A 15,105-nucleotide genomic window follows, 5' to 3' on the forward strand; every position below is an offset into this window, starting at 1 on the left:
AACACAATTTTATTTATTAAATTGTTATTAATTTAAAATTTACGAAAATATTATAAACATTTTAAATTATATTTAGCTATATACAATGGAAGAGAATACAATAAACTAAAAATGTTGAGTAAGTCCCTTAACGTTTTTATCTTTTCAGAGCAACTTTCTGTTTGCCATTTTCATAAAGTAAAAATTACATTTTAACGCGGTGTATTTATTTAATTTACAGCACCATGGAAGAGGTGTAGTCTATCATTTGAGTCAAGATTGGAGACGGACCATAATGGAACCAAGTTCAACTTTTAGGGAGTTTTTCAAAACAAATCGAGACCCAAAACCCAGTTTTTTTTAATGTATATCCATAACGTTTTGAGATAACCCCTTCACCGGAACCGGGAATAACTGAGTACCCGAACTTCCGGCTCTAATAACCGGGTGATCAGGTACGTCCCCCAAGAAAAAAATATATTCCCATAATTAGGGTAAAAATACCTACCTCAGGAAAAAAATGTTCAAAAAAATCTGATCGTTTTTACGAAACTAGAGTTGTTCCCAAATACACTTTACGGACACCTCTCAGATCATTTGTACCGTAAGTAGCCGTTCTGATGCTGATTACAACAACATAATTTATTTTGGGGCGGAAATCAATACTTCCCGAGATATGGGGCTCCAAATTTCCCAAGACACCCCCACTTTTTATTAAATATCTTTAAGAATACCACTCCGAAACGTTTGAAATTTTTCTACAGATAGTGCATTTAAGCCATTTGTAACTCTACGAAATATATATTTTTATATTTTATTATATCGATCGTCATAGCTCTTCTAGCTTCGATTCTGTCCATTGTTCCGTTTTTCTGTTCACTAACTATGAACCGAATATCTCGAAATATTACTGTTCTGACCAAAGACAATATCTATATAATGATTGTTAATATTTAGGGGGGACAACAACCGGTGGGTTTTGTCAGTTTTCTAGCCACTCTAGAGGCCAAAAGTATGACTCTAATATTTCGAAATTATAATCGGGCGAGGCTGTATATGAAAAAATATAAAATTTGCATTCAATGGCGTATATGTATTCCTAGCGCATAAACAACAAAATTTTTGTTAATTTCAATACAAAACCTTGTAGAAAATCTTCAATAATAAAGCACAGTGCAATTATTACTATGAGTTACAATGGAAAAATAACTTCATTATATCTACCCTCCCTACTAAGATTGAGGGATAAAAAAAGGTATTGCATATTTGTATCTTCATATCAACAATATCTAAAATTTTATCAATTCCCTGCTATAAAAAACACACACAAACAACGTATAACAAATTGATTTGCCTTTGCTGCAATTTGTCGCAATTTAAATCACTTCTAATTTATGCAAACAAATAGATAAATAATGTGTTGAAATCAGTCAGCTATTCATTTCTCTATTGTTTATGATGGCTGGCTGGTGTGTGCAGGGATATCGATAACTTAATTACAATGTTGTTAGATAGATATTTTACAAATTTGACAACCTATAATTAATAATAAAAAACAACAACAACTAACTATTTTTTAATAAAACATTTGGTTCTTTATTGTTTTAAGTACATTTCGAATAAACATTTCAAAAAGAAAAAAAAAACAATCTGTACAAACTAAAATTTACAAGAAAAAAAAAATATACATGGTAATAAAAACAATAAAAAATAATAATTACAATAACAATAAGTACTGGTTAAAAAATATTTCGGATTTTCCCACTATGTATTTTATTTAAGCGGTAAAGTGTGTTGGAAAATCAACTTTGTTTTTGTAGTTTATAGGTGGGTAAGAAGGGCACATGATACGTCCATTTCCAGCTGTAAGAAAAGAAAGCGAACACAATTTTATTTATTAAATTGTTATTAACTTAAAATTTACGAAAATAGTATAAACATTTTAAATTATATTTAGCTATATACAATGGAAGAGAATACAATAAACTAAAAATGTTGAGTAAGTCCCTTAACGTTTTTATCTTTTCAGAGCAACTTTCTGTTTGCCATTTTCATAAAGTAAAAATTACATTTTAACGCGGTGTATTTATTTAATTTACAGCACCATGGAATTGGTGCAATTTGTACTTTCTATTTTTCTTATTGTTTGCAAAACACAAACATGAGTTTTTAATTTTCTTGTTTTTGAGGGTTCTGCAGCCTTATCAAGTGCTTGGTGCAATATAAACCCGCAAATAATGACATACAACGTCGTTGTCGATTGTCGATGCATCATATATAATTTATTATATTTGTTTTAAAAAGACTAGTGGTTTTGTTCACATCTTTCCATGACGTAGGAATACGATATTGTAAAAGAATAATAAAAAAATTTCAATTCTAAAAATATTCCACAATGAATGAAAATAACTTGCGTTTATCTTTCTTTTTTCCTAGATGTGCCCGTGGATTTTCAAAAAGAAGATTTTTTTCAAGAACTATGCAAGGCATCGATTTTAAAAGCATACTTTTTTCAAGGCCTTTATAAGAATATAATAAGGCGTGGATTTTAAAAGACGACTTTTTTTAAGGCCTATATAAGGCGTGGTCATTTTTTCAAGGCCTATATAAGGCGCGGATTTTAAAAGAAGACTTTTTTTCAAAGCCTATAAAAGGCGTGGATTTTAAAATAAGGCTTTTTTCAAAGCCTTTATAAGGCGTGGATTTTAAAAGAAGACTTTTTTCAAGGCCTATATAAGGCGTGGGTTTTAAAAGAAGACTTTTTCAAGGCCTATATAAGGCGTGGGTTTTAAAATAATACTTTTTTTTAAAAGAAGATGTTTTTCAAGGCCTATATAAGGCGTGGATTTTAAAATAAGGCTTTTTTCAAGACCTATATATGGCGTGGATTTTAAAAGATGACTTTTTTCAAAGCCTTTATAAGGCGTGGATTTTAAAAGAAGACTTTTTTCAAGGCCTATATAAGGCGTGGGTTTTAAAAGAATACTTTTTTCAAGGCCTATATAAGGCCTGAGTATTAAAAGAAGACTTGTTTCAAGGCTTATATAAGGCGTGGGTTTTAAAAGAAGACTTTTTTCAAGGCCTATATAAGGCGTGGATTTTAAAAGAATACTTTTTTCAAGGCCTATATAAGGGGTGAGTTTTAAAAGAAGACTTGTTTTAAGGCTTATATAAGGCGTGGGTTTTAAAAGAAGACTTTTTTCAAGGCCTATATAAGGCGTGGGTTTTAAAAGAAGACTTTTTTCAAGGCCTATATAAGGCGTGGATTTTAAAAGAAGCCTTTTTTTCAAGGCCTATATAAGGCGTGGATTTTAAAAGAAGACTCTTTTCAAGACCTATATAAGGCGTGGATTTTAAAAGAAGACTTTTTTCAAGACCTATATAAGGCGTGGATTTTAAAAGAAGACTCTTTTCAAGACCTATATAAGGCGTGGATTTTAAAAGAAGACTTTTTTCAAGACCTATATAAGGCGTGGATTTTAAAAGAAGACTTTTCAAGACCTATATAAGGCGTGGATTTTAAAATAATATTTTTTCAGAGACCTCCACACCAAAAAGGTGTGCATTTTTTAAGAATATTTTTAAGGATTTTTTTTTCAAGGACCTCCACACCAAAAAGGCTTGAATTTTTAAGGAATATTTTTTCAAGGACCTCTCTACACCAAAAAGGCGTTAATTTTTAAGCAATATTTTTTCAGGAATGCCCACACCAAAAAGGCGTGGGTGTTTAAAGAATATTGTTTAAAAATCCATGCCTTTAGAAGCACTCTAAAAATATTCTTTTAATAATCCATGCCTTCAGAAGTCCTCGAAGAAATATTCTTTTAATAATCCATGCCTTTAGAAGTCCTTTAAAAAATACACGCCTTTTGAAGTCCTTTAAAAAATATTCTTTAAAAAATACAAGCCTTTAGAAGTCCTCCAAAAAATTCTTTAAAAAATACACGCCTTTAGAAGTCCTCCAAAAAATCCTTTAAAAAATACACGTCTTTAGAAGTCCTCCAAAAAATTCTTTAAAAAATCCACGCCTTTTTAGAAGTCTTTGCAAAAAATATTCTTTAAAAAATCCACACCATTTTAGAAGTCTTCGCAAAAACTATTCTTTAAAAACTGCACGCTCTTAGCAGTCCTGCAAAAAAATTAAAAAATCCAAGCCTTTAGAAGTCCTCCAAAAAATATTCTTTAAAAAATCCACGCTTTTAGAAGTCCTCCAAAAAATATTCTTCAAAATATTCTCGCTTATAGACTTCGAGGTCCTTGAAAAAAATAACCTTTAAAAATACTCGCTTATTGTTCTGATTTTGCTATGAAAAAAATCCAAAAGCTGTCTTTCATCCCTTCAAAAAAATTGCATTGACTTACCGTCTCAGAGTCTCCATGCCATAGGGGAAATCATAATCGGTGGCAGTGCCATCATTTATGTTATCATCACCCAGAGGCATTTCGTTGGCCCAATCAACAAGACCTCTCTCCTTGGGGGTACCTAAGAATACATAACAAATATTTTTTTATTAATAAGAAGCCGCATTAAACTATCTCCTCCTCCTTACCCGGTATTACATTATCCAAAAAGCAACCCAACAGGCCACCAACTAAAATTGTCGTACCCAAAAGCACCGTTAATGTTGAATCCACTGTTTCATTACCCGTCTGGATAGCCGTTGGATGTTGCTGGATCCATTTGCACAATACCATGGGAAAGAATATCGACAGACCCAATATATAGAGATTACGTGCCGAACGTAAGTCAACATATTGCAGGGTGGATAAGCCAAAGGCAACAATCATACCGAACATAACACAGAATATACCACCCACCACGGAGTCGGGGATGAGGATAAATACGGCACCAAATTTCCCAATGACACCTTGGAGAATCATTATAAAGGCAGCCCATTGTATGACACGACGGGAACCGATCTGAAAAGAGTGATAAGAAATATTATTAAAATATGGAGTAGTATAGTTTGCAATTTAATTGAAATCGGCCTTAATGGCTTCAAATTGCATTTTTGGAATAAATAAATAAAATAAATAAAATTAATTCAAAAATTGAATCGGATCCATTGTTCGATTTTTATCTCGTATTTAAATTGATATTTTCCGATTGGTCCCACATAATTTTTTTGCTTATCAATATTTCCATAAATTTAATCAATATAAATTATTCGTTCTTTTGGTAATAACGTTTGTTGTGAGCCTATCGAAGGTATCGACCGATTATCAAAACCTTATCTAAACTGAGAGCGGTATGGTAAACGTCATAAACGATTGGTAAATTTAGTGTCATAATTGCCTATTAATTGACTTACCTTGGTGACACCGATAGCACCAACATTCTCACCAAATGTGTTTGTGCCATTACCCGCACCCCAGAGGCCAGCCAAGACGGTGCCTAAACCCTCAGTACCAATGCCACGATTGATAGCATGTAGGGGCGGTGATTGGGCGCCTGTAATATAAAAAGATTTTTGAAATAAATTTTCATAGGGGGAAAATATTATTTTAATATCGGAATCCTTGAAAAAATATACTTTCAAATCTAAAATGTTCGATTTTTATTCGGAATGTCCTTGAAAAAATACACTTTCAAAATCTGAAATGTTCGATTTTTATTCGGAATGTCCTTGAAAAAATACACTTTCAAAATCTGAAAAGTTCGATATTTAGTCGGAATGTCCTTGAAAAAATATTCTTTAAAAAATCCACGCCTTTGGTAGTCTTCGAAAAAGTCTTCTTTAAAAAATCCACGCATTTGGTAGTCTTCGAAAAAGTCTTCTTTAAAAAATCCACGCCATTGGTAGTCTTCGAAAAAGTCTTCTTTAAAAAATTAACGCCTTTGGTAGTCTTCGAAAAAGTCTTCTTTAAAAAATCCACGCTATTGGTAGTCTTCCAAAAAGACTTCTTTAAAAAATTCACGCCATTGGTAGTCTTCGAAAAAGTATTCTTTAAAAAATCCACGCCTTTGGTAGTCTTCGAAAAAGTCTTCTTTAAAAAATCCACGCCATTGGTAGTCTTCGAAAAAGTCTTCTTTAAAAAATCCACGCCATTGTTAGTCTTCGAAAAAGTCTTCTTTAAAAAATCCACGCCATTGTTAGTCTTCGAAAAAGTCTTCTTTAAAAAATCCACGCCTTTGGTAGTCTTCGAAAAAGTCTTCTTTAAAAAATCCACGCCTTGGTAGTCTTCGAAAAAGTCTTCTTTAAAAAATCCACGCCTTTGGTAGTCTTCGAAAAAGTCTTCTTTAAAAAATCCACGCCTTTGGTAGTCTTCGAAAAAGTTTTCTTTAAAAAATTCAGCCTTCGAAAAATATTCCATGTCTGCAGGTTATTGAAAAATATTCATTTTTGACTTACCCGACATTTGTGAGACAGTTGGATAATAACTTAACGATTCCACGGTACAAGCCAGTACACCAGCCAACATGCCCAATACCCCGGACAGGGTGACCGAAGGTACACCAAATTGACCAGGATAGGGAATATAAAACCATTTGGCATTTGTTAAGACCTTCAAGCGAACATCCGTTCTCGAGGGATGACCTTCTTCGAAGACATTTGTCAGGGTTAAAATACCACAAAGACCCCACATAATCATAATGGTTAAGAGGACCTGACAGGATTATAAGAAGGATCAAATTAAATGTGTTTTTGAGGTAAGTTTTCTTACTTACCGGAAATAGTCGAAACAGTAAGAAGGGCCTAAACTCAATGCCATGTCCCTTCCGATATGCCGGCACCGGGATGGCAACATTTGACATTATTTGGGAGAATAGCGTTAGCATGGCCGTGGTTCCCACCGCAATGCCCCAGTGCTTCGAAGCCGTTTCAGCGGCATGCTCAAATAGTGTCAGCCCCACCAACGATACCGTCGGCACTATGGTCAGTGGCGTTACAAAACGTAAAATTTTCCCCACCAAACCGGTGTAACCCAAAATAACCTGTACCATAGCCGATACCGCTATAGCTCCCGATAACTCCCGCATACGTATTTGCCACAACTCTTGCCGTGAATCATCGTCCATTGCCTCTATTTCACTTTCCGGTGGACATTTCCACTGTGGTAATGCCAAAATAGCCAAGGTGGGCACCAAAAATGATATCGTGCCACCTTGAACTATTGGCAGTCGGACACCCCATGTTGCTTGAAAATAGGTAACAATACCGGTGACAAAAATCATTGTCGATATGATAATGCCACGATTTGGATCCTCATCGGACATACAGAGGGCGGGTGTTAAAATGAAAGGTATTGAGACAATGGCACCGATCATTGTCAGATAATGTTGAAATGCCAGGAAAATACTCAGATACCATGGTGGATTATCGTTGATTCCGTATAGCAATTTGTTCGTCTCTTTACTCTTGTTACCATTTGCTTTATTTTCGAGATCATTTGTGGATTTACCATCCAGCGTTGTGACCTAGAAGAGAAAAAATGGGGAAATGATGAAAAGCCACACAGTTATGGGTCTAAAGGTCCTTGGAAAAAATAATCTGTAAAAATCCTTGCTTATTGGTCTTAAGGTCCTTGAAAAAATATTCTTTAAAAATCCTTGCTTATTGGTCTTAAGGTCCTTGAAAAAATATTCTTTAAAAATCCACGGTTATTGGTCTGAAGGTCCTTGGAAAATATAATCTGTAAAAATCCTTGTTTATTGGTTTGAAGGTCTTTGGAATAATAATCTGTAAAAATCCACGCTTATTGGTCTTGAGGTCCTTGGAATAATAATCTGTAAAAATCCACGCTTATTGGTCTTAAGGTCCTTGGAAAAAATTAAAATCCACGCATATTGGTCTTGAAGTCCTTAAAAAAATATTATTTCAAAAATCCACGTTTATTGGTCTTGAGGTCCTTGGAAAATATTCCTTAGAAATCCACGCCTATAGAACTGGAGGTGTTTGAGAAAAAAATATTTTTTTTAAAAAAATCAACGCTTTTTGGCGTATCTTGAAATATCAACTCTTGCGTCTGATGAAGAAATTGTGAAAAAATGTATTTATTTTTTTTTTCGAACTTATAGTGGTGATTTATTTCACACATATTTAGAACAATCGACATTTTTTCCTCTGAGAACAGACACACACACACACTTATATTAAAAAAGATTCTGAGGCGAAATAAAATTAATCATTATTTTCTAAAATATGTCTACACACATACCTATCTACCCAGGTAACTATCAACTTTGTTGTGTCTATCTCGAATACTTCGAGATTCCGTAACACTATTTTTTCTTTCTTCTGTAATTAGTATTAATTTATTACTAAATTAAAATTGTTTTCATCGAATTAATGCACAAATTGGGTGTTTTTTTATTAACGAGTTTGTGAAAAATTACCGCTCACTTCGTCACGAGCATCTGTCAACACCGATCAGAAGTGTCGTAGACGACAGGTAGGTAAATGGTGAACAGCATGCAAACTATAGGTAGAGAAATATTATAGCACAATCTAATAGGATTGGATTTGGATTTTTAAGGAATATTTTTCAAGGACTAAACAAGGCGTGGATTTTTTAAGGCTTATCGTGATCCCTCTTACATCTCAATTGTGGACACTGACCTCCCCGCGGTGTCACCTAGGATAGCTATTTTCATCACTTTATTGAAAAAGTGTGCTGATATGTGCCGCGAGTTCACCCATAAGAACTTTAAAAAAATGGGTTGAGGCGTCGGTTTAGTTGCCCACACTCGGAAAACCCCTCCTCCTACGGAAGACAAAGATGAGCAGACCAAAGTCATATTTTATGAGCGCCTAGAAACAGCATATGATCGCTGTCCTGGCCATGAAATTAAAATTCTGGTAGGAGCTTTTAATGCAAAAAAATCAGCCTTCATGAAGAAACATCTGACAACGGCATGAGGTTGATTGACTTCGCGGCAGCAGAAAACATGGTAGTTAGCAGCACCATATTCAAGCATCTCGATAAACAAGGCCACGTGTTTTCAGAAGAAAAACGTGAGCGTGAGCAAATCGAGATGTACAAGAGTCAGAATGAAGTCCGAAAATTATACCAACTGGTAAAACAACAAATCGAAGACTCTGGCGCAGGCACATCCTCTTGTAGAGATGAAGAAGGAAACCTGGTGACAGATACAGACAGCGTGTTGAGGATCTGGAAGGAGCATTTTTAAAAGCTTCTGGTATCAAATAGTGGCGGTGAAGAAGATACTTCAGAACCAATAAGAGATGATGTTATAGAGTGTATACCACCTAGCCAAGATGAGTTCATAAAAGCAATTAAAAGAATAATAAAGCAGCATGATTACCAGCCGAACTATTCAAGATCGGTGGCCAGATGCATGTCAGGAGCATCCATCAGCTGATTACTACAATTTGACTAGAGGAATACATGCCCAATTATTGGAACCTCAACATTCTGTGCCCCGTGCACAAAAAAAGGAGGCAATACGATATGTGCCAACTATAGAGGAATAAGTCTCCTTCCCATCGCATATAAAGTGCTATCCAGTGTGCTGTGTGAACGATTGAAGCCAATGGTCACATCGGCACATTCCACCAATTCGTCGACTATAAAGCCGCATTCGACAGCCCTATCCGTTCAGAGCTGTTTAAAGTCATGTCTTCGTTTAGCATTCGTGCAAAATTAATTCGGCTATGCAGGATAACTTTAAGTGGTACAAGCAGGGATGCGAAACGAAATTATTCAAATTGTACTGGCTTTCAATAAAAAGTGTACTTTTTTCAGTCCGATTGTACTTTTTATATACTTTTAAATAAAATTTTTATTGTTATTAACAATTAATAAAAACATACTTAAAAAATTAATTAAGATTTGAAGCAGTCGAAGTATGTATTATGTTCCTTTCTTTGGTTTTAGTTATATATTGATATGAAAATACCCTTTCCATATTTGTAGATTCTCTTCTCTATAAAATTTGTGATATATAAGGAAACATATCTTCGTTTAGTTCATTTTTGACTTCAGTCACCTTTGACCCACAAGTGCATATATTGTCGTTTTTGAAGACTTAATAATTTCTACATGCATTCTGGCACCCTCAGACTGCATTTCTATTTTTATATTATTTATGATTTTTGTACATATGCAAGAACAAAAATAACAGTAACCAGTAAGGAAAGTAGTAAAGTCGGTCGGCGCCGACTATATGATACCTTTCACAACTTTGTGTATATTCAACAGATAGATCCTAACAGACATCGAATTTTTGAAGGATCATTAACATGGAAATGGATCCTTAAACATGTCATCCTGCACATTTTGAGATCCTGGTGTATCATGTACTTGGGTCTTTGGTGAATCATTGACTTAAAATCGTACGAAACTATATATAGGAGCTATATCTAAATAAAAACCGATTTTAACTAAACTTGCCACACGTTATGTTATAGTAACTTCAGTACGTAGCGCTAAATCTTGTGCCGATTGGACCCACTTTGGTGAAGCATTTATATCCAACTTCTAGGTTATACTAACTTCAGTACGTTGTGCAAAATTTGAAACTTAACACACATATTTCTAGACCTAATTCAGTACACTATGCCAAATTTAAAGCAAATCGATACATATATATATAGGGACTTTGGTACACCAATTACATTAAATAGGACGAAAATATATATGGGAGCTATATCTAAATCTAGACCGATTTTCAGGAAACTTCACATACATCGTTCTAGACCTAATTCATTACGCTATGCCAAATTTCGAGCAATTCGAAATATATATAGGGACTTTGGTACACCATTTACATTAAATCGGACAAAAAAATATATGGGAACTATATCTAAATCTGAACCGATTTCAATAGGGTTCGTCCTTAGGCCAAATAAGTGACCTATGCCAAATTTTATCCAATTCGGATCATGAATGCAACCTGCACTTTGTTTACAATTTAACATGGACAAACAGACGGACGGAGATGCATAAATCGACTTAAAAAGTGATTCTATGCTTATTTTCAAAAGGAACCATGTGTCTATCTCGTTTCCTTTTGCCTGTTACAAACATATGTACAAAGACATAATACCCTGTTCCACAGTGTTGTGAAGGGTTTAAAAAGGATTTGAAAATTCTGAAATAATAGAATCGAGCCTTAACTTTTGGGAATCAGCTTCAAAATCATTGAGTGTAAAATAATATTGAAGTGATTTCCACTGCGCCAAAATTGTTTCAATAACTTCTTGACGTGAAAGCCATCGAGTTGTTGAGTATTTAAAAACAACATGCATATCTGTACCGAAACATTCCTGAAATAATGAAAAATCATCTCTCTCATAGAACTGTTACAAAAATAATAATTAATATCTTTACTGAATTTATCAACCTGATCGGGAATTCTGAATTGGCATAGGACACTACGTTTAAACTGTGGCAAATTCATCCATTCTTAACGACGGCAGGGGATGGCGATCTATTTCATATTCTATGTTTAAGCACGTATAATACTTTGGGGTGCTATTGTACTTTTGACTTCCCAATAGTGCTAAAATTAGTACAATTGTACCAACTTTTGCATCCCTGGGTACAAGGTCAACAGTTAAAGTCGGAAAGTCAATACTGAACGAGGGTTAGGTGACCGTTAGTCGTGTGATCTTTTTAACATTCAGCTGGAAAAGGTCATACGAGACGCAAAGGTGAACAGAAATGGCAATATGTGCACATGTTACTCGCCTACACCGATGACATCGATATAATGGTTTGAACATTGCGAGCGGTAACAGCCACCTTTGGACAAATTGAGAAGGAGTCTGCCAAAGTGGGTCTGGCAGTAAATGGCGAGAAGACCAAGCTGATGGTATCACCGCGCAAGACGTCCAGTAGGCTCGGACCAACTACAGTTTAGAGGTAGTTAAAGATTTTATATACCTTGGTACCGCCATAAATAAAACGAATGATATCAGTTTTGAAATTGGGAGAATGATTGTGATGGCCAACAGATGCTACTATGATCTAAGTAAGCAGTTTAAAAACAAGGCCACCTCCCGTCAGACGAAACTCACACTTTACAACGCTGATACTGCCCGTGCTGTTATATAGATCTGAAACATGGATACTTGCGCAACAGATGAGACAGCTCTTGGGGGGTGTTTGAGAGAAAAATTCTCCGAAAGATATATGGCCCGATCTGCGTCGACAGTGAATATCGCCGTCGAATGAACCAAGTGTTGTACCAGCTATTCTCGGACATCGACATTGTTAGACGTATTTAGCTGCAGCGACTACTTTGGCTAGGTCATGTTGAGAGAATGGATGAAGATGCCCCCAGCCTAAACAATGCATGGATTTTTTTAGGAATATTTTCTCAAGGACCAAACAAGGCCTGGACTTTTTAAGAATATTTTTTGGGGGACTTCTAAGGGCGTGGATTTTTTTTTAATAACATTTTTTAAAGGACTAAAAAAGGCGTGGATTTTTTAAGGAAAATTTTTTTCAAGGACTAAACTAGGCATGGATTTTTTAAGGAATATTTATTCAGGACTTCTTTAGGCGTGGACTTTTTAGATAATATTTTTTAAGAACTACTTTAGGGCTATAGTTTTTAAGCTTATGGCCTGGATTTTTTAAAAAATATTTTTTCAAAGACTACTTTAGACGTGGATTTAAAAAATATATATTTTTTGGTCCTTAAAAAATCTACATCTGTCACTACTGCTATTTTCTCCAACACATCTATAAATGTCTCCATTATTTATTAAGGAATTCAAAGTAACCCACTAACGGCAACGAAGCAAATAAATTCCCGCTGTCGATTAAATATTGATAAACCAAAAACAACAACAAAATTATTTCGTTTTGATTTAAAACAGCTAAAATAAATAAAAAAACCAATGCATATTTAAGATTATATGACAGTTAATTAATGTAAATTTATGCCAAAAAATATTAAATAGTACCACTTGCTGCAAGTTGATATACGAGAGCTACTCGTAATACGTCGCCATCTAAATCCTCCCTCCCTTCCCTTTCCCTCAGCAATACTCTGATAAATGCATCCATCCATGGCGATTGTGGACAATATTTCCATAATTGACATTTGCTGCTGATTATTTAATGATGCTGGGTGAAGTTTTTTCTTTTTGTTGTAACTTGATTTAATAATAGTATTTATTTAAAAAGACAAGAGAGAATGATATCCCCTTACATATTATTAGAACGTACCCCCACCCCTCTTACGTTCCTTGCTGTCATCAACGAAAAAATGTAGAATTATATGTTCGGTTCGGTTTTGGCTTTCGTTAACAGATAATAAACATCGATTGTAACAATTTATTAACAATTAATATTAAGGCGTCGTTTCTTTCAAATCAAAACACAATTAAGTTGTTGATAAAATATTGACATAGCGGTCTGATGAGTGAGTGGTGGGCAACCGCCAGCATATTTTTAAATTTTAATTGACTTCGGCATATTTTATATGGGTTTTTATTCTCTCAGAGGTTTCATAATTTATTATTTGGTATATATTTCTATAGTACTTTAGAAAATAATTTAATAAAAATATTCTTTAAAAAATCCAAGCCTTTAGAAGTCTTCCACAAAAATATTCTTTAAAAAATCCGCGCCTTTAGAAATCTTCCACAAAAATATTCTTTAAAAAATCCACGCCTTTAGAAGTCTTCCACAAAAATATTCTTTAAAAAATCCACGCCTTTAGAAGTCTTCCACAAAAATATTCTTTAAAAAATCCACGCATTTCTTTAAAAAATTCACGCCTTTAGAAGTCTTCCAAAAAATATTCTATAAAAAATAAACGCCTTTCTTAAAAAAATCCACGCCTTTAGAAGTCTTCCACAAAAATATTTTTTAAAAAATCCACGCCGTGGAAGACTTCTTCCACAAAAATATTCTATAAAAAATCCACGCCTTTAGAAGTCTTCCCCAAAAATATTCTTTAAAAAATCCACGCTTTTAGAAGTCTTTCACAAAAATATTCTTTAAAAAATCCGCAACTTTAGAAGTCCTCTTTAAAAAATCCACGCCTTTAGAAGTGCTCCAAAAAATATTCTTTAAAAAGTCCTTGAAAAATATTTTTATAAAATCCACGCCTTTAGAAGTCCTATCCACAATCGAATCAATTAATTGATGAATTAAATACCCCCATATGAATCACTTTTATTTTATTTTTTGTTTCAATTTGAAAACTAAATTTTCAAAACTATTCCGTTGTATTTTTTATTTTCATTCAGCTTTTTAACACCTTTGTGTTTTTAATTTGTTTTCCTGGCATTCGAATCGTTCGAAAAATCGTCATAAGACAAAATTAAATTGGCGGCGTCAAGACGGCATTTGGCAAACTTACAGCAGCAGGAACTTGTGGGGCAACAGCAGCCGCCCCCTCGATAGTAACATTATTTAATTCCATTTTTAGAGGTCGAAGGTTTTATAGTCTGCACATTCTTTAAGACAAAAATTTCTTTTGCTGTTCTTTTTTCCTTTTCCTTTTTTTCTTCTTGTTATTTTTTATTTATTACACTTAGATAAAACTAATTAAAATCGACGACCACACGACAATGATAAAATTCCGAACCTAACGACCGATTCCTTTGAAGTGTCTTAACGAAATGACGATGAACATCTGAACTGAATATGGTTGATGGGGAAGGCAGCGATCAATCGATGCGCGACCCAACGAACAGAACAACTAACCCAGCAACCCTTCCGAGCCAAACGAAGATTTTTGTTGTCGTTTCTTTCTAATTTACTTCTGTGAGGTTTCACAAAGCAACTACAACTATTTGTTGTAGTTGCAATTGTTGTTTGGTTGTCGATGCCAATTAACGGGGCATCGTCACTGCGTCATTAAGCAAAAAAGAGCAGAGTCGACAGAAGAAAAGAACAAAATCGATAAAGGGAGTAGGCTGAAATCGCAAAGCGATAACCAACTCGGCAACGATGAGAGGGGCAATTGATCTTGCAGTATAGCAAGAACAAAAAATAACACGATTTTTTATCACAAAATAGTTTTAGTGGGTCTCTGATACCACTTGATTATTTTATTAAGTTATATCAAAAAAATCATCAACCTTCTCTAATGTGGTCACAGGTAGACACCTGTTTAATGGTGAGAAACTGTTATGTTTGTAACAGGCAAAGGGAAACGAGATAGACCCATAGTTCCTTTAGAGAATATGCCTAGAATCA

The 15,105-nt window shown here is 34.4% G+C and overlaps 1 protein-coding gene across 1 annotated transcript; it reads right to left on the minus strand.

Moving 5' to 3' along the window:
* Positions 1–1,773: 1,773 nt before the first annotated feature.
* On the minus strand, positions 1,774–14,326 carry LOC133323811 (solute carrier family 23 member 1). Its single transcript, XM_061532710.1, has 7 exons — positions 14,264–14,326; positions 6,650–7,399; positions 6,333–6,588; positions 5,292–5,431; positions 4,530–4,899; positions 4,342–4,462; positions 1,774–1,842 (listed from the first exon to the last, which is right to left on the minus strand). Exons 1-7 carry the CDS (start codon positions 14,324–14,326, stop codon positions 1,782–1,784), a joined length of 1,761 nt encoding a protein of 586 aa, XP_061388694.1. The 3' UTR covers positions 1,774–1,781.
* Positions 14,327–15,105: the final 779 nt, after the last annotated feature.

This window comes from Musca vetustissima, unplaced genomic scaffold (assembly GCF_032173495.1).
Source record: "Musca vetustissima isolate MV318-11 ecotype Yass unplaced genomic scaffold, APGP_CSIRO_Mvet_v1 utg6528, whole genome shotgun sequence".
NCBI classification, from domain to species: domain Eukaryota; kingdom Metazoa; phylum Arthropoda; class Insecta; order Diptera; family Muscidae; genus Musca; species Musca vetustissima.